The sequence below is a fragment of the Chaetodon trifascialis genome, chromosome 3, assembly GCF_039877785.1.
Source record: "Chaetodon trifascialis isolate fChaTrf1 chromosome 3, fChaTrf1.hap1, whole genome shotgun sequence".
Lineage (NCBI taxonomy): Eukaryota > Metazoa > Chordata > Actinopteri > Chaetodontiformes > Chaetodontidae > Chaetodon > Chaetodon trifascialis.
In genome coordinates, this window is record NC_092058.1 from 13,666,633 (window position 1) to 13,687,213 (window position 20,581).

The 20,581-nt window shown below is 42.1% G+C and overlaps 2 protein-coding genes across 2 annotated transcripts in view; both read right to left on the reverse strand.

Annotated features, from left to right (window-relative positions):
- LOC139328241 (guanine nucleotide-binding protein G(i) subunit alpha-2) overlaps nucleotides 1-7,921 on the reverse strand; it is a 45,137-nt gene extending 37,216 nt beyond the window's left edge. Inside the window, exon 1 of the mRNA XM_070958209.1 lies at nucleotides 7,020-7,921. Coding sequence (XP_070814310.1) covers nucleotides 7,020-7,137 — 118 coding nt within the window. The 5' untranslated portion in view covers nucleotides 7,138-7,921. The remainder of the gene's footprint in view (nucleotides 1-7,019) is intronic.
- A 930-nt stretch (nucleotides 7,922-8,851) lies between these two features.
- slc38a3b (solute carrier family 38 member 3b) overlaps nucleotides 8,852-20,581 on the reverse strand; it is a 28,568-nt gene continuing 16,838 nt past the window's right edge. Inside the window, exons 9-17 of the mRNA XM_070958669.1 lie at nucleotides 17,101-17,183; nucleotides 16,101-16,159; nucleotides 15,577-15,750; nucleotides 15,324-15,403; nucleotides 15,142-15,242; nucleotides 14,387-14,511; nucleotides 14,154-14,298; nucleotides 11,933-12,036; nucleotides 8,852-11,788 (exon numbers count right to left, since the gene is read on the reverse strand). Coding sequence (XP_070814770.1) covers nucleotides 11,684-11,788; nucleotides 11,933-12,036; nucleotides 14,154-14,298; nucleotides 14,387-14,511; nucleotides 15,142-15,242; nucleotides 15,324-15,403; nucleotides 15,577-15,750; nucleotides 16,101-16,159; nucleotides 17,101-17,183 — 976 coding nt within the window. The 3' untranslated portion in view covers nucleotides 8,852-11,683. The remainder of the gene's footprint in view (nucleotides 11,789-11,932; nucleotides 12,037-14,153; nucleotides 14,299-14,386; nucleotides 14,512-15,141; nucleotides 15,243-15,323; nucleotides 15,404-15,576; nucleotides 15,751-16,100; nucleotides 16,160-17,100; nucleotides 17,184-20,581) is intronic.

Genomic DNA, 20,581 nt, shown 5'->3' on the forward strand with positions numbered 1-20,581 from the left:
AAGGCCATGAAGGTATTTTGAAAGCCTTCGTGCTCGATTTCAAAGATCTCATTCCTTCTTCTGCGGGTCGTAACTCAGTCAAATCTGAGCAGACGCCAATATTTTTAGATTCAGTCTAAAATTAGACTTATGTAAGTACACTGGCTATCACAAACAAGCGTCCATAAAAAGACGCTGCTTGGAACTCCAGGGCTTACCTCAGTGTTTCACTTCCTGTTTAAATCCCTGTAAGCATTATGGGAACTGAAGCTCTGAAATTTTGAGAATGACTATCCTAAACAGAAATAAGAAACAAAACCTATATATATAACTTATTTTGCATGACTGAGTCTGAAACTGTCTCATAAACAGGGTTCATATATTCCTGGAACACTTCACACTCTGTATCCAGAGTGTATCTCCATCTGAATTCAAATACATAAATTTACTGTGTGGAAGCATACGGAGAAACCCTGTGCAGAGAGAACCAACACCGAACTATAAATCTGAACCTGCAGTACACTCTGGGTATCAATGGCAGTACTGTTGTTACCGAGTGTAAATCCAGCTTTATACTCTTGTTTGTGAACACTTGAAGGACCAGTGTGCTGGATTTTGTGGCATGTACGGTGAGGCTGCACACTGCAACCAACTGAATATCCTCCACCTCACCCCTCCCTGTTCAAGCATGTAGGAAAACCTAGAGTGCGCTCTCTCGAGCCAGTGTTTGGTTTGTCCGTTCGGGGCTGCTGTGCAAATAATGGTGGAGTCTGGGAAGAGGACTCGCTCCCTCTGTACATATTAAGAGCTCATTCTAAGGTAAGGAAAGCACAACGGTTCTTATTTTCAGAATCATTAGTGATACACAGATGAAAGCACACTTATATTAGATTCTATTTCTGCCAATGGATCCCTCTGAATCCTTCACACTGGTCTTTTCACTGGATCCTGTCCTCTATAAGCAGCTTCTCACAGCGAGAGCACAAGTCCAACTTGACCCACCCCACTACAATCCATTGCTGCCATATTCTGCCAATGGACACACATAAGTCTTACACACTGGTCTGCCCAGGAGGTTGTCTGCCCACGAGTGACAAAAAATCGAATGTTTTTCAGGGATTAATTACTTTCATTTGCCTTCTTTTTAAATTCTGAGATGTTCAAGGAGCCATCTCACAATGTTCTTAGCGTCCTTTCCACTAAAACAACTCACTTCCTACTGTATGAAGCACAGACACATGTACACTCTGCCTCACACATTAAGTCACTCACAGACCCCAAATCATGCACACACACACACACACACACACACACACACACACACACACACACACACACACACACACACACAGACACACACACACACACACACACACACACACACACACACACACACACACACACACACACACACAGTGTGAAAGATGTGTCGTGCCTCTGCTCATTAGTCCACTGTGACCCGGAGCCAAGCCACCTCATTAAGAAAAATCCTTGACTCGCCTCTGCTGCTCTCTGAGTAGAGGCCACTCTTTCATGCTGCTACCAGAAACAATTTTTATCAGGGGGCTGGCTGGCTATTGTTCCTGTTCTTCACACAGAACCCTCACCAGTAACTAACTCTCAGTTGTGGAATCTGAAAAGGTGCAAAATCTAAATCAAAGTAAAAACTGTCACCCTTAAATTTTTAAAGCAGTGAGGCTTCGTTTCCACTTTTGCACATCCACCTGCTCGTTCAGCACATGAACACACACGCATTTATTGAGGACTTAGCGGTATTCAGCAGAGACATGACTAACAGAACATAAGTATATTCTGTCAGTTTGTGGGTAGCTGTGAAGTTGTCATGTCTGGGTGGACAGTCTCACCCTGAGCCCTTCCCTCTGTCATGAGAAGTGAGTCATGTCTGTGAAGCACTATTATTATCGTCTGCCTGGGGCAGGAATTAGAGATAAGCTGCAGTGGAGGCTGATTTAAGGGAAATTTAAAGGAATAAAGTTTCAAGAAAAAATTTAAGTATGTCCTCACTTCACATTTTTGGGTGATAATGTGTGAGAGAAACTGAAAGTGTGCCTCAGATAGGGCAATATCTTGACCTCTAAGATACTTTCCGATGTGAAATTCTACTCTGACAGCTGTAACAACATGAAATTAGCTATCACTAATGTGACAGATAATAGCTATGATGTCACATGTGCTGAAATAATGATTATTTATGATCGTAAGCAACAATAATAAACAACCAGGTCATTGCAAAGTTCGTACCCAATTATATTTTAGCTAGAAATGGTGACAAATATCAACGTCTCCTAAAGCCCAAGTTGATGTCCTCAAATGTCTTGTTTCTCCACAACCCACAGATATTCAGTTTACTGTCATAGGAGAGTAAAGAAACCAGAAAATATTAACATTTAAGAAGCTGGAATCAGAAAACAGACTTTTTTAAGAAGAAATTATTCAAGCTGATTCATTTTGCCACAATAGTTGCCACAATAGTACTAATTTAATAGTTGACAACGAATCGATTAATGGCTGCAGCTCTAAGTGTAACAACACCATGCTTCACTGCAACATTTCTACATCCACGTCTCAGGGCAGAAAATCGTTGCACAGCTCTCAGAGGGCTTAAACTTTTTTAGTAACTGTACTTCGCCTTTGGCTGCAATGCTCTGCATTGATAATAGTGTTACCATTCTGCGCAGTCAGGACCTGAAAATACACAACTCAGAACAGCTTTCCTCCTCCTTTGAAACTCAGTGCTTTCTGATTACTGTGTATCAGTTCGCACCATGTGCTTTAATTTGCTGTTACTGATCCCAAACCCAATTCCAACTTCTTTGAAGAAGCAAAAAGCCTCAAGGGTGAATTTCCCGCTGATGATGGGCGTCCTTATCACTTTTCAAAGTCCAGTTTGAGTTCCCCTCACTTTTCTACAGTTTCATTACGATTTATTCACTAAAATCTCTGTAAACAGAGTTTTCTCACTGTCCAGCCATGAAGCTTTACCAGCAGCAGCAAGTGCATCATGGACTGTATGTGCCCTGGTTTTCCCCTCTGAGGGTAATTTAGCCAAGTCTGCAGAATTTACCCGATAGGTAGAGGTTTACACGCAGGCTGAAAACACTGCAGGTATGACTCAGAGCAGAAAAAGCCACTGTGCAAACTGCACATTTGCTTGGTGAAAAGCAATGTTTAATGTGTCAGACATTTACAGTATACCTTTAACGTATAGTTGTATTTACAGCTGCACTCCTAATAAAGATACTAGAACTAAACATTAATCAAAGATAAGGCAGTGTGAAGATGCAACTCATAAAACAAGAGCCGTCTATCAACTACAACTATGAAAGCAAAAAAACGAAACATTGAGCCTACAAATCATTTCTAATAACTGACACCCACTAATAGGATATACAGGGTTAATAGACATCATCATATATTCTAACATAACGTGATTAACAAATGGGAAATTCTGATATGTAAACAAGGACTGATGACCCTCTCTTCCTGAGATGTTGCATCATTTGCACGACATGAGTTTTTGCTCCTGGTTGAAGCTCTGATAAAGACGTGCCATCTAGCCCGTCAGATGGACACAGACAGCTCTCGAGGATGGCGCAACATGGTGCAATCAGTATTTTCTTACAGCTCAGAGAGCGTGGGGGGGCTTCCTATGGACTTGAGGAGTTTTCTTTTAAGGCCCATGGTAAAAATATGGTCTAAAATATCAGCCCAGCCAGACAGAGGATAGAGGACATGTGAAAGCTCTTTATGTCTGGAAACAGCTCAACAAAATCAACTTTGTTCTCCTCCACAAAATGTGCTTCTGACCGTCCATCCCTGGTCCTCACTAACACCTCCATGAGCTGTTAACATAAATCAGACTCAGGTAACCTGGTTGATTTTGCCTTTTGTGTCCTGAGCAACATGGCTGGCAATGACAGGACTCATTCACTCTGCAAGAAAAAAGGAAACAGGCTTTTCAGTTCCCCCGAGAACTCGTGATGTAAAAAAAAACTCTGAATCCGTAAATCCATTAAAGAAGCTGGATGTACCCCTTTCATCCTTCAGTGGCTTCCATCAAGTGATTCATCTTATCTTTGCCAGGATAAGCCAGAAAAATACGACCATTATGTCATCCACATTATGTCCTTACCTCAACCTTAAAGTAAAAAGTCAACAAAACCTCCTGCATGTTCCCATGAGGAAATGGCCATTTTGAACACACTGGAGGATTTTGCTATATCATCTTCATTTAGTGATTTTGTTCATCGTCCTACGGCACTGAAATAATATCATGATGGGGGGGTACATACTGGCGTGGCAGTGCAGACATGAAAAACTGCAGCGATTATCTGATGTTGGGAAAGTGTTTGATTGTCAGAGAAAACGTTTCAAGCAGCTTTGGTAGCTACTTAAGAGTAGGCTAACCCACACCTGACATGCTAGACAATATGCTACACAGAACCATGTGGGAAGCTGTCCATGGAAACTGTTTGGAAAAGGCAGGTGACTGGATGAACCATCTGTCTGTCACCTCCTAACCAATCAGATGAATGAACCATATGAGGCAGTAGGGCTTGCTGAAAAGAGCAAAAACGTTTCCACTGAGCCTTCGATGCTGTTCTTTGCTCTTCTTTCCATGAAGACACTCTCCAGTTCTGATATAACAGATGCTAAAGTAGCATCCATGCTAATTTCTTTAGGAGCCGCCATTACTGTTTTCAAATGAACAGTCGCTTCTCTCGCTGTGGTAACGCATAAACCACACCTGCAGCTGCCAGTGGTCCTTAACAGGATGCTGATTGGTCCAAAACGACTTTGGATTGGCCAACAAGTGCATAACTTGAAGCATGATGGATTCTTGGCTCAGGTGATCTCACGTGATCTTGTGAATCCAGCTTCTTCGTGAGTAAAGCTAACCTGTAGGTAGGCTGAATTCAAATATTCACATGGCCATTTCTGAATTGCTAAAAACCTATTTTCGAGAAACGTCATTACTCTATTGGACTACAAAATGTGTCAGACATTGTCTTGTAGGTTAGGGACGGCCTCTGCATGATAATAACAGGCAGTTTTTTCATGGCAGACATTCTGAAATTAACTGTGTGACAGTGAATTCAGTCTTCATTCATTTCAATATCTACACATGTGCTTTTCATACTGTGAAATGTCAAAATGTCCTCCATGAAAAAGGCTCATTTCAGAAATCCTGTTACCTCCAAACTCCGCACCTCTGATTCCAGTTTTCCTCCCTTTATATTTTTAAAGCGACGCTGTTATTTTTGCTCTCTTAGCTCAGCTGATTGTCAGTCAGCCGTCACCTTATCGTCCCTCCCTCTGTAACATCTCCACTGTGTTTACATTGTACACCGTGTTTCAAAGATACACATCTAATTCAAAAGTGTGTGTCTGTGTGTGAAGCAGAGCAGATAGAGGATCAAATCAAACATGGCGAAACCATTCATCTATTTACAGCGGAGTGAAAAAGGGCAAGCTCAGCAGTCAAGATATTACAGGTTTAACAAACAGATGCTTCAGGGGCTGCTGTGGAAGACGTTCGTATGTAAAGAGAAGACATGTGGCTTTCGGTCTTCAGACAGCAAACACTGCTGGGAGCTCTTTTTAAAATTTTCTCTCACAGTTTAGTTGAAGGACAAATTAACGAGTCTGAGTGCACCCAAAGCTCTCTATACTTCAATCTTCAGGTTATCAGAAGTGAACAACGAGCCACCCCGTAGCTCCACAGCACTTAAAGGACCAGTGTGTGGGACTTAGCGGCATCTAGGGGTGAGGTTGCAGATTGCAAACAAACTTTTCCAAGCATGTAGGACATGCCTACGGTGGCTGCTAAGCATGTGAAAAATGCAAAAGGCGCCTCTAGAGCCAATGTTTGGTTTGTCCATTCTGGGCTACTGTAGAAACACGCTGTAGCAACATGGCAGACTCTGCGGAAGAGGACCCTCATTCTGAGGTAACAGAAATGCAACAATTTTTATTCTCAGGTGATGATACACTAATGAAAATTACAGCTGGTCACAGCAAGAGGACACGCATCCAACTCCACCCACGACCAGCCCACTACATCATCTCACCCCCCCCACACACACACACATCCTCCTTGAAATGTAGAAGGTATTACAGGTGACTTGTCAGTTCAGTTGAGTCGTGTGCAGGTTTAAACAATAACAGGAGAAAAATAAATGAAGAGCAAGACGACGGCAACGAGATGATCTGAATAGGAGGGGAAGTGAGAATGTGGTAGAGAGTGTGGGGGTGTGTGTCTGTTGTTGCTGGTGTGTGTGTGTGTGGGGGGGGTGCATGCAAGAGAAGAAGGAAGGCAGGGTGTGTTTCTCCAGCTCTAGAATCTATTTCATAAAATCCGTTTTTTAAGTGTCACGAGACTGGAATTGTTCTCGCTGCATTTCCTCGCAGAAACAGACTGATGTGTATTTCAGAGTGGTGCTGAAGTGGAACTGTGTTAATGTTTACTCGTAGGCTTGTCAACAGGTTTCATATATTGAATTAAGCCTTCTGGGCAAAATGCCAGCTCAAAGCTCTGAGAAGCTGTGCAGCATGTTGACATGATGATATCTGACTTATCTCCAAGTATATGGACACATGTGTTGGCTAATTAATAACACAGTTACAGGCTGTGTGTCAGTCTGGCTGCTGGAAATGTGAGCAATGAAATGGCCTCTTTTCTGTGGTACACCTAAAATGATTTGCACAGGCCCCTGTCTTGGCTACTTGGAAGAACTAGATGGTGTAGTGATCCTATGGGCTGGTTCATGATATGACTGAACGCTTGGTTAAGTCTAAACTTTATCTCTACTTGCACCCACGGTGTTATTTTTTTAACATTTTTTCATATTTCCACGACAGCATCATGTTGAGCTGCTTGGTTATTGGCCAGATCATGTATTTATGTTCCATGTATCTCCTGATATTCCCTCAAAAACTGTGCGCACGTTTCTTATCTGCAGCGACAAATATTTAGTTTCTGAATAGAACCCAGAGAGCAACCACCGGCTGTAACCTACCTAATAAGAGCAGTTTCACTTCTCTGGCTGCCTTCTCTCCGTCCTCTCGCAGGTTTTTGTCAATCATCTTTGACCTCTCCGCGGCAGCCTTATCCTCGGCGCTCACCGTACAGCCCATGGCTCCAAATGCAGGGGCGCACCGAACACTTTCGCGCAAAAAACAACCAAACAAGAAAAAAAAACCAACAACAATGCTTCAATGCTGGTGGCGGCTGTGTGCCAGCCGATGCTAAGAATAACGATGGAGCGGCTCCTGCGTCCAGTGCTGCCTTCTGGAGAGAAAAATCAGCCGGTTCCAGAGTTTTCCTCCGTGCGTAAAAAGTCAATGTTCCTGCTTTTGTGTTAAACTTGGAGCTCACAGATGAAGCAGATGCACACAAACCATTTGCTCTGTTAATCTCAGGCTGTTACCGCTGGTCCATGCCGGAACGCTTAGAGACCACTGTCCTGCATCCATCCACAGGCTGAGACGCCCGTGCTCGCCGCTCCGCTGAAGACCGCCTGCTCGTGTCGTCGGCCTGATTAGCAGCGCGTCCCTCGGCCGCGCGACTGCTGCAGTCTCCGCCTGTGCCCAATTAGGCTGTTCAGATATCCAGATACCCCTACAACTGGAAATGGCATCGACGTCACGCGGACAACTTGTCGCGATAGTCCAATTAAAACAGGTGAGCTTCCCGCTGTGGCTTGCGCGGAGCCAATTAAAGCGGAAGGCAGTGAGGTGTGCTTTCAAGAGTGCGGTGAGCAGACTGCAGTGGGCGCTGTGCCAGCGTCATTCCGCTGCATCTGTGCTGGATGCGGCCTCTCAGGCGACAAACAGCGTTCTACAGCGGTGTTCTCAGCGACTGCCTGGACTGTGCAGGAGCTGCTTTGTCTGTGGAAGGATGCACGATGTTAAAATGGCTAATGGGTCTTTGTGTCACATGTTTAAAAATACCTTGGCACAGGATCGGGGCTAATGGAAGAGTTGATTGACAGCGCCCCCAAAAGGACATAAATAGACATTTTCTCTGGTGGCTGACAGTGAGTGGGCTGTATGGTCTGCAAAGCCATAAAGGCATAATAATAATAACTAATGCCTATATTTAAATAGCGTCTTTCATACATGGATTCAGTCATTCATATGCAAATGTAATAAAATAATGATTGAGCTACTCTGGTTCACCGTAGTCTTAAAGTGTTCAAGGTCATTTTATTTATTTTGCCATTTGTAAAAGACAAATGTGCTGATAAAATTTAAGACTTATTGAGTGAAAGTGTTAAATATAAAATGCTTTATTGCTAATTCAAAGTGCCATTTACCTCACTGCTGCTGTGATGTTCATCCTCAGAGGTATGAGCATGAGTGTTTAAATGTAGCAGAAAATTTCGTTTACAGTGCCCAAGGCCCAAGAAGCGCAGAAGCCTATGTGTCTTGACCATATTTTGACCATAAGCAAATCTCAATGAGCTAGTGTTGATGTGTTACAGTAAAAAACTGCAGTGTGTTGACATAACAAGGTCAGCAGTGAGGGATCATGGTGACCTGAGGTTTGGGTTTAGTGTTTTTTGTAAACACAGCTTAGCCTTGACAGATCCGATAAGGAAAAGGTAAACTCTGCTTTTAAACCATGTGCAAAAATAAGCGTGTGTTTTAGATGAAGGTGTTTCTACACTGATCAAATGTGTAAATGTCTATTAATAAAATCCATTAAATGGGAGAAAAATAAAGAGAAACTTTAAAAAAAAATGGTGATTTGTCTATTTGTTCTTCAACTCAATAACTAGAAATACATATTGATATATGAAAGATGAGCTTCAGTTAAGGGGAAATGATGACAACAGAGACAATGTAAAAACATCTACAATTATTTTATTGCCAAACTAAAACTGTCCCCGCTATTTACACTTTACAAGCTACTGTAAATATGCATCACAAATATAAAAGGTTTACATTTATATACATTATTTATATAAAGCCACATCTTATTCACCAAAATCCATATACCTTAATATTAATTTATAGTCCTGTCATTTCCATAGATTTATGTCTTCAACAACAGCTATAATAAAATACCACATAGATTTATTTAGGTACATGAAAAATGCATATTTGATATACTGCGTTTGCTGTTTAAAAGCTAAAGGCATTTCAAAGCAGTAGGTAGTCAGTTGTTATTTTGGCATGATCCCTTCAAGTGAAGAAAAACTCTGCTCACTAAATATGACAAGACCAAACCTTCATTTACACCACGACAACCACTGCGAGCACATGTGGAAGAGCAAGGGACGGAGGTGATGCTAAATATTCCCTCTGCTGTTGTTCATAATTTATCCGTAGAAATCGGGAATCAAAACTGCTGAACAAACACAAGATAGAGTAATATATAAATAAAATCACAGAAGTGATGATTTATGCAGCACTTTTCTGCACCTGCACCTCAGAGGTGGGATACAACATAAAACCATCTTTGGGGAAGAGCAGCAAGTATCTATGCAGTTTGTGCTGTTTTTAAACTTGTTCATTTGTGGTCTATGTTTCTGCATAATAAAATACTTCTTTAATTTGTTTCAAGTGTACTTTCACAGGTTGTTAGTGCTAGTGTGGGATGCGAAATCCACCTAAAGAACTACTGACAGTATCCATCCACATCCCTAAATTAAGCTCAAAATGAATACGTCAACACTGACAGAACATCACAACAGTGATATCTGAAACATTATTTCATGTAGCGTCTTTAAAGAAGGGCTTCATAATACTAATATAACATTATAATAACTAGAGCACAGAATGGAACTTCGATACACTTCACCGTAAGATGACACGTGTGCAGTATTATAACAACATCCATGTATGACAGTGTCAGCAGGACAATCTGTTACTGTGCAGTTCGCTATATGACTACAGGACAGACAGGACACAACGGCATGCAAAACATTTACCTCAAGTCTAAATAGTCAACGAGGGTGAAAGCGGATCAAAATACGACAAACCAGTACGGCAAATACGTTACAACAGAATCAAAAGACCATAACACATCTTCAAATTAATAAAATTAACTAAAATTAACTAACAATTCTGGGGTCAACCATATTATAAAAAAATAAACCCAACTTACCCTTAGTGGTGTCTGGCCAGCATAGTAGTTTTTGGTTTTATTTGCACAGGTTCTAGGTGTTCACATATTACCCATATATCTTAAATACTGGGCAACCAAAACTATCTGCATGGCAAGACACCATCTTTTCTCATCGCCTAAAGCGGAGTCTCTGCTGGTTGTAAGACTACGGCTTTAATAAATGAGACATAAAGTGTTAATTAGTGAGCTCTTTTAACTTTGGATGCGCCCAGCTAGCTGGTTCCCCCAGCTTACAGTCTTTATGCTAAGCTAAGCTAACTAGCTATAGTTGTATATTACACACTGGCATGAGAGTGGTATCAATCCTCTCATCTAATGCTCAGCAAGACAGTGAGCAAGGGCATTTCCCAAAATTCACGGGAAAAACATGGCACATTGGGTTTAAAATTTCACTAAATGTGGCTGTCTTGAAGCAACAATGAAGTGTTAAAACATGTATATAGAGAATATGTGATTAGATCAATTAATTCAACAATAAAAGTGTGGGAAAAGGGATTTCTGAATTTTTAAGAGCGATATGAGACATTGAAAGGGGATATCAATAATTCAAGTGATGGATGAGCTAACTCAAAGGTGAACTGGGGTTGGCTTGAGCTGTACGTCGTTTATATTCAAGGTCACACTTTGGCTTATATGTGCTAAAAGTTTTATAAAGGGAGGTATGAAATCCTGAAAATCAAGGACTGTATTTTACCAAGTACTTAAAATACTGTCAGTTGTAACACCTTCCACCGTCTATATACTGCAAGATGAAACAGACATCATGCGTAATGTATTTGTGTCATTAACTTCATAATATACAGTAGTTAAATATAGCACATTTGAGATTAAAAACGCAGATATAGTGGCTAAATAAATATACACTCCTGTTCTTTATGTTTGTGTGCTGTTCCAAATGCTAAAAGGCACGAGGGTTTCTGAAGAAAGTTGGCTGATCTGGAACGAAAGCTTCGACTGTAGGACAGGCTACGCTACGTAACAACTGTGGCAGCTGACAGATCATGAAATGACATGTCCCCTGCACTCTAAGGCCTTAAAGCACTTTTCATATGACACCGCGATGAACAGTTCAGAGTGCTGCTGGTTCAGGATGAGATCATCTGACTGTCCTCTTTTGTGCGTCTCTTGTATTTATGTAAATGTAACTTGTGAGTAATTTAAATCGCTCCTCACGTATTAAACCTTGATGCCTTCCTGTCCTCAGCCTAACAGACAATTGTGTCTTCTTTTTCTGTGCAGTACCAGCTGAAGTGTGTAAATAAAGAGGAAGCATGGATTGACTCAGGTAGTAGTGGGGAAAAAAGACCTTGTTCAGTCCTGACTATTCCTAAAAGTTGCATTACTATTGCAATACATTAAATGTAGCTATAGAAGGTCGTTATGAAAGGATTTTGTTCAGATATAAGTTCGGTCAAAAAGTATATTGTATTTTGTACCGTTACAAACTCCCAGGCTCTGTGCTGGGCAGCCCTGTAGTGTGATAGCACCCCCCTCACAATGACCAGTTCTTTTCCCCCTTTCCACAGCTCACACACGCTGAAGCAGCGTCTAGTGACCTCCTGCAGCATGGCCGCCCCCTGTTGTCCAGTCGATGAATATGAAGCTCAGGCTCATCACCATGAAGGAGACGCCCAAAGCAGCAAAACAGGCAGCCTAAGAATGAAGGCGAAAGCACAGAAGCTTAATTATCAGGAACTCTGGTGTGCAAATATAGCATGGCAAAAGCCTGTATTGCACAGGACAATCACCAAGTTAGCATCACGACTGATTGAAGGGAGACAGATTTCAACGCCTCACCAGTATCTTAGGAGTAGAGGTCATGGGTTCGTCGTCTTTGGGAACGATGCGGATGTAAAAGACGGCAGGGAAGATGAAGATGAGGCAGGGAGCGGACGTGGCACCTGAACAGAGGGAGAGAAAAGGCTGATTAAACACACACTGTCCTCATGCACCATGTAATGTGTTTAACCTGCAACACAAACCACATGACAGCATCCATCCATCCATTTTCTATGCCGCTTATCCCTTTCGGGGTCGTGGGGGGGCCGGAGCCTATCTCGGCTGTCAACGGGCGAGAGGCGGGGTACACCCTGGACCGGTCGCCAGCCGATCGCAGGGCACATACACACAACCATTCATACTCACACCTAGGGGCAATTTAGAGTCACCAATCAACCTAATGAGCATGTTTTTGGTCTGTGGGAGGAAGCCGGAGTGCCCGGGGAGAACCCACGCATGCACGGGAAGAACATGCCACATGACAGCAGTTAATGTCAATCAAAATACATTTCTGAAGGTAAAAACATTCTCAGTATATGACAGTTAGCATGTTTATGCCTACATCATGTTCAAAGTAACAGAGAATGAGTTCAATGTCAGGTCAACCTATCGATCTTTGGGATTGGCATGATGAGGCTTTAGTTGTGGTGATCATAATCTGAACAGTGTCCATCTATATATTAGTTTGTCCTGGTTTGGTGATGAGAGAGAAACAGATTAGCTGAAGGATAATCCGTAAGACACAGTTCAGCACAGTTTTCAGAGCACAAAGGCTCAATACATTTTCTGGTTATAAGGGGGAAATTAAAATTTCCACGTCTACCTACCAAAAAAACTTTATTGCACATTTTCTCTATATTCTTTATACTGTGAACATTTGCACATTTCCTTGGTAGATCCCACCCTCTTTATTTCAAACACTGCACACATCTTTTCATTTTAAAAGAGATATATTTCACATATTATCGCTGTAAACTTATAGTTTACAGGGAAGATTCCTGACTTGCATCACTTCTCTTACTCTGTTTGTTGTGTCCATTATGCACCAAATATACGAAGGGAAAATTCCTTGTACATCGGCAATAAACCTCTGAAACCTTTGAAACTGCTACTTAATGCAGAGTAAAAACATAACAGAAAGTTCCAAAAGGGCTGTTCCCAGAGTGTTGTATTATTTTTATTTGATTTTCACCTGTTTTTCTACTCAAAATGACACTGATTCCCGGATTGTGAGGTCTAAAAATATACAAAGGTTGCTGTAAACAGCTCGATTTATTGCGTCACCTGATTGTCTTCCTGTTTCTGTACATTCATGTGTTATTCAAGTGAGCTCTGTACATACTCCCACATGTGTACTTAAATGCATGCACATGTTTGTCAGAGCAGAATCTCTTGCTTTGAAGATGCCCCTGGAGGTCCTTTAACTTATATGTTTTCAACTTTCACCTCTAACCTGTGAAACATGACCGTCAGTCTGGGGACAGAGTGTGATAATAATATTGACTGAGGTCGTCAGTTTGTCCGAGAGCAAACACGCACCGGTCACGTTTTTTAGTTTTGCTTTTAACAGGGTTAGAATTGGAACAACTGAGTCAGACTCTGTTCAGCAGGAGTCAGTCTGTTACAGAGACAGAATAAGTAAACCATGACCACATCATATGTAGAATATGAGATAAAGTCAAATAAATCCAGACATGTGGATAAACAAGGCCTGGGGGAAACATTAAATGCTGTTTTTAATGATTTTTTTAATGTTATTGAGGTATCATAAATGATAGCATGTTGGCTGCTTGTCCACAACTTTTAGGTGTTTCGTGGTGATGATGCTACTTAGGAAGTCCTCCTTTAAATGATTTGTCTTGAAGAACATTTTAAGAGCACAATTCAAGCACTTCTCAAGCACTTTCAAGGTACATAAACCAAAGATTTGAAGACTCTCAAGACCTTTATTGTCACATCTAAATTATTACTATAACTACAATTGCAAAAAATAAGGCTTTGAATTCAGCTGTTCATATTCACTTTGAAAATATTTTAGGTGTACACAAACGATTGTGTAGACGAAACAGAACAGATTGTGTTGAAAATCAAGACTTTTTCAAGGAGTTTATTCGAATTCAAGCACACTCTTTGAAAACAAAACGATTAAAATAAAGCATTTTCCAAACTTTCAAGACTTTTTAGGATCCCTGTTAACCTTAACAGGAGGAGCTAATGACCTGATGGATGCTGTACTCACCGATGATGCCGAAGATGCCCAGAATGTTAGGGGCAAATATCACCAGCATGTTGATGATGGTGAGGAGAATGAGAGCAATGGCGGTGTGACGCAACCAGTTGAAAGACTTGGTGGGGAACAACATCTGCTGGATGGCTCTACGTACCTGTGGACAGACACAGATGGAGGATATGATGAGGAAATAATACCACGGTATCATTTTCACTGAGGGAACAAATCAACAGTAGACTTACAGGGAAAAGCACAATAGGGACGGTCAGCGTTACAGCCGTGAGGACAGCCACTCGGACGCACAGGATCAAAGTGTCATAAGGGTCAATCCGGCTGTAAGTGTGCAGCAGTTCAGGCTCCACATTGTCTGTACATATATAAAGAAAAAAAGACCTTAAGTTTTCTCATGTGAGCATTGCCCAGTAATAATGCCTTCTAGCTGTGGGCAGTACATCACCACATATCACCACAAGAGGGAGCTCATGCTCTATGTGCAGGAAGAGGAGCGACTGCTGGACCAGGCTATTTTATTCAGTACAGACAAATATTAACCATGAATATTGCATATCATTACATACTAAACAATATACAGTGAATTTAAATCATACACTAAAACATTTTTTAAAATCCAATTCCTCTGAAAATAGTGAGAAATAGTATTTTTTTTAAAAACTGCACCAGGGTAAGATATTTATGTAAAATATTCGATTAAATCACAAATTAGAGCTGCAATAGAAAGTAGCATCCCCTCATCACAATGTCAGACCCTGTAGATTCTTCAGTTTGGCCCAAATTATTATCCTTCCTTTATTATGGCAAGCAGTAGCAAACTGTCTCTGTGCACAGGAAGTAAAAACAATTTAGGAGTAAAACACAAATATAGCCATATAACCTGTAGTCATCAACAGAGGATGAATGCGCTGCTATATGATTACTTTTTTATGTTACTCCACTGATACTGTAAACACAAAATGGTGCCAGGGACAACTGCTCTCACCTTTAAAGGTCAGGTAGCCAAAGAGAGCAGCCAGAAAGTACATGGTGTACATGACAAAGATGGAGATGTTGGACACCTGCTGCATCTTCTTCTTAGTTGGACTAAAATCAGAGAGTTGTGTGAATGCCACATTCTGCATGGACATGTTATCAAATGTTGCAGGTCACAGAGGGGTGACTCACTTGCGGAGCTCAGTGTAGATGGGGAGGACCTCGGGGTGGCAAACAAAGGCAAACGCCAAGATGGGAATGGTGTATGCAGTCTGTGAAAAACACATAAACGCGTGACTTTCTATGATTAGCAGTGCAGCCGAGCTGCAAAAAATAAGTGTGAGAACTCAGGCTGGAGAGCACATTCGCAGACTTCAGTGTCTGTGGCCTTAATGTTCAGAAATGATGAGGGTAGGCGAACTGTATCTTCAGTTTGGCTGCCTACCTGTGAGTTGATGGTGAACATGCGTGGGGAGCAGTGGGAGTCATCATCCTCCTGAACCAGACCATTGCTGTACTCGTGGCCATGGCTTGAAAAGTTCAGGCTGAGATGAGCGGCAGTGCCGTTGGCTGAGAACTCCTCGAATGGGCAGGTGATCTGGAACTTCTTGTAGATGACCTGCAAAAAAAGCCAGAGTACAATCAGAGAAAAGACACAAGGATGAGAGGATGTGTCAGAGTCAGTAAACAAGGGCTCTCGATATTCCCTGCCGAGCTCAGAAAAACCATTTCACATCAGATTAGTGTGACTCAGCCTCTAAGTACTTGGGTTTTACTCTCAACCTTTGATGTGTCTAAGTAGCTCTTATTTTCGCCTAATCAAACATAGCCACATACCACTGAAAATAGAGACGAGGGTGGGAAAGAGATGAAGGTGGGAAAGTGAGTAACATGTGTGCCAAGAAGACATGCCAGAACAAATGAACCTCCTTGTGATGATGTGCCACTGTGTGAGCTGGACCAACTTACAGCACTGAGAAAAAACACCATGCAGCTGAGAGAAAACCCACTGGTGTAGCCGAGGTAACCTGCAAACAAAGCGAAAGAGAGTTAATGTTACAGCTCCTGATCCATTTGACCTTTGTGTTTTGTGTGGGACTACTGTAAGCTGTATTAGTTACACAAGATGTCCACAAAGTTTACCATCAGAAGGTTTCCCACTGTTCTATAAATGAGGCCTCTGTGAAAAAACACCCTAAAAATGCTCCATCAGAGCGACTTCACACCACTATGAGACCAGAAACCGTATGTTTACTTTGTGTAGTCATGAAGAGCTCAGACTGGAACGGAGGTTCTGATCATCTCGGAGAAAGTGATGTCTAATTGGACACCTGCTGTTCCCACTGCCAGTGGTGGAGTAAAGACATACACTAATTGCCTGACTTCAAGGTCAGCCCTAACTCCATCAAAATGTCATTATCTAAGTTGGCTCGAAGTCAAAAGAAAACATAATCGTCATTAACAAGTCCTAAAGATAGAAAATTATTTGACAGAAACGAATTTGGCAAAGGTACAGTGTGTGAGTTAAATGCAAATGGCTTTGAAACACAACAGAAGAGAACAAAACTACTTCAAATTAATGATGCTGAAGGATCTAAAAGTTCACAGCAAAGCTTGAGTAAAAACAGATGATGTTCCAGACAGGCAGAGAAGTGCAAGGACATAATAAATGAATAGTCTGAGGCAGGAACTATGGCCAAAGGGCAAAAACTGCAACTTATGGAAGCCCTTTTCTACCAGAAAAAAATCTGCATGATTAAAATTATATTTTTTCTTGGCAGAAAAGGGCTTCCGTAGAAACTAGGTCCCAGTGGTCGTAACGCAGGTGAAGGTTCCTGGAAAAGTTAATGTGTCCCCTGATGATCACGTGGCAATTCAAGTCAGATATGCAGACAATGTGCCTCCTTCACATCAGTAACAACAGACCAATAGTTTACAAAACACGTCGAACTGAGCTAGCTGTACTTACCAAGCTGCTTCATCAAAGCCAGTGGCAGGATGATAGAGGCAGAGACCATGATGACCAGGTAGTTTCCATTCAAGTACCACAGACTGTTTGGAGAAAAATCTAGTTTACTTTAGTGAGCTCAGTATTTCAAACATTGGCACAGACACACAATACACAGAGACAGGGACAGAAATAGAGTGGAAAGTGTTAGATGGTAATAAATCAGTCAATACGTGTAGTGAAGCTGTTGGTGCTACTTCTTCTTCAATCATACAGTCTGAGAGCGCTTGTTTGAGGTTCATGTGGTGCGTTCATGTGCCAACAGCGACCTGCTGCGAACATCACTGGCCTCAAGATGGTGGAAAAAACCTGTTTGCTTATGTTGCTCTACACAGACGTACCGGAATAGACCGTTACGTAACCCTAGATGATTTATATGTCAGTTCATAGTTGCAGAAAAGGAAGACATAGTGGAGCCTAAACAGCACAGCGCTGACGGAATCAGTAAATATTACCAACGTCAGCTTCACCGTGTATGTGTATATTACTCACACTGCACTAAAGTTAAAGGAATTACTTTTACAGTTTTGGATCAAAGCTGAAAAAAAAAAACAACATATGAGGACGAAATGTCATGTCCAATCTTTGCCCCACTTCCCCTTCAATCCAGTGGAGGAGACCATGCCGCTGTGTCATCATCTGCTATATGTGGGCGCCACACAAGCCCTCCACCAAACAAAAAAACATAACTCCCTCATATAACCTGAAAAGCCCGCACCGCATGTGTGCTCTAAACACATGTGGACACGTTGGTGCTGTGATGCAGGTTCATTGCTGAGTGTCTGACCGGCTCCGTGTTGTTCTACCTTGTCTTGTACTATGAGCATAAAATGACATATTTCACCAACTTTCAGTCAGTCCCTGCACGAGTGTTTATAGTAAACAGCTGGTATTTGGTTAAACAGCTTATTTATGTCATATGAACAGAGACTTCTTTCTGTCCTTGAGGTGGGCAAAAAACACTTTGCTTAATGGAGTAGAAAAGACAAACTGTCCTTGCGTGTCAGGCTCAGGAAAAGAAATATAACCCAGGCGCAGAGAAAGTAAGTCTCAAGCATCAGTAGCTGTAGACCTGATTGGGAGCACCAGAAACAGGAAGCTTATAGAAATGACTGTCGGACCATTAAAGACCACTGTCTCCTAAATCCTGTGTATAGAACCGTCTTTGTGTCCTACAGCTCCTCTCTAAGCTGCTAAGCCTGTTATTCTTAACCCTCTGAACGAGACACAACCAGTGGGATCAGCTGTCTGCCTGTAGCATACATCTATGAGGCGAGCTCTGTGTGTGTGTGCGCGAGTGTCCCTTGAAAGCAGGGGAAGTCACACGAATCACAGGTCACGTCCTCTCTGGACATTTGGTCAGTAGGTCATTGCAGATGATCAGCTTTCACATGAGAGGTGAAATGTGGCTGCTGCGGATCCAGATCTATTCGGCATAAGCACAAGTCCGAATCTGAAACCAGTTGAGACGCATCCAAGTCAAGTATGGAGTCACCCAGGAAAAAACCAGGTCATGTGTTAGACAGGCCTGCCTGGCACGGACTAGAGCACTGACAAGCTTATTCTCACCGTATTTTATTTTTATTTTCAACTGTACAATGTTAAATTCAGAGGATCCCATTGTGTTAAATGTCTTCATGTTTTAAAAAATAAGCCTCAGTGTCGGTATATTGGCATCAAAAAACTAGCATCAGTCAGGCGCAAGTCGTCATGAAGCCAAGTCTTAGAGCAGTCAAGTCCAAGTCAAGTCTCAAGTCCAAATATCTGACCTTCTCTTCGTGTGGCCATGCTAATGCTCCACTGCAAACCCCCAGCCCCACCCACCCACCCGCCACTCATTCCTCCCTGTTCTCCTGACGTCATGAATCTGAACAGTGGGAGGCGCTTTGAGTGGAAATGAACAGTGTGTGTGTGTGTGTGTGTGTGTGTGTGTGTGTGTGGGCTTTTGAGAGCTGGCCCTAAGATGACCTGTCCTTATGCTCGGCCTCAGAATTTGGCAATCATGTTGCACCACCTGCTGCTGTCACTTGTGTGTGTATGTGTGTGTGTGTGTGTGTGTGTGTGTGAGAGAGACATAGACAGAGCGAGAGTCATAACACTTCATTTTTCAATTTAGATTGTAGCTAAGCCTCTGACCCTGATAGAAATACACACAAACACAGATATACGTATTGGTGGATCCCGCTCCAACATTAATCAGTGATAAACGGTAGCGCGCCCTTCAGAAAGCTTAGCATGCAGGAGTTTCTAAGAGAAACGGAAAACACGCTGAACATGACAGCAGTTAGGACCAGTGTTTGAAAGTTCACTTTCTACATGAACTAGTTCAACTGCTTTTTGTTTCGATGACGCGTGCAGCGGTGCGATACTGGTGGCTGGTGTTGCCAGGTTGGGTGTTTTTCCTGCTACATATTAAGGCCCGTTTACGGTGTGTTTAAGCCGGGTTTTCTCCTGGAAGGCTCTATAGAAATCTGGCACCCTATTGAACGAAGTTAAACTGAGAGAGTGTGCCGTTCACAGACACCAGAATGAACGAGTTCACAGTAACGTTCAGTAATACAGTACGTTCAGTTCACGTTCGCCCAAAATATGAACGAGTTCATGAACTATCGTTCAATGAACGCGTTCAGGCACAACACTGGTTAGGACAATACAGAGTGAGGTCAAGCCGCATGCTTTTTTTAATCATTCTAAATGCTAAATTATTGTCTTTTACTGGCTTCTGTTTTTAATTTTCCTTTAAATGTATTTCATTTTATTTTTATCTTTCTATTCTCTTCTAATTTCTTTCTTTCTTTCTTTGAAATGTATGATTTTAATGTATTTTTATGCTTCTGTAAAGCACTGCCTGGTGTATGAATTGTGCTATACAAATAAATTTGCCTTTGGATGGATATCTAGTGTTGAGGCTGTTTATCACAAACTGTGCTCTGTGTTGTGTATCACACTGAATGTCTCTAAAAGGATTATCTGGACATTGAGCTCCAGTGTGTAAAACAAAAGGCTGAGACAGGCGGCTGGCTAAAAGACAAGTTGTTTTTAATCTTTCAGGCCAGAGATGTTTTTAAAAAAAAATGGCTGCAGTGGCTGCAATCCATTTTGAGCACAAGGTTTGTTTTTAGATCCGTGCTGGCGGCTGGAATCCACTTCAGTCCTCCATGGCCTTATGCAGAGTGTCTGTGGCGTGACTCTTACGTGAACACTGCTTGCAGCCGGCGCTGAGGGTTTATGTTGTATGTATGCATAACTGACAGATAACGCCCAACTGAGGGCCCCTTGTTGCTCGGCCAATTACAAGCCACCATTCTCATCACACCCCCACACTGACTGAATCAATGAATGGTGCAAACTGAAATTTTCGCTGCCCACATAGTCTTCCAGACCCCTAGGCCGCTGCACACAGTGCCTGAGCTCGAGGCTAACAGCAGACAGGAGTCACGTG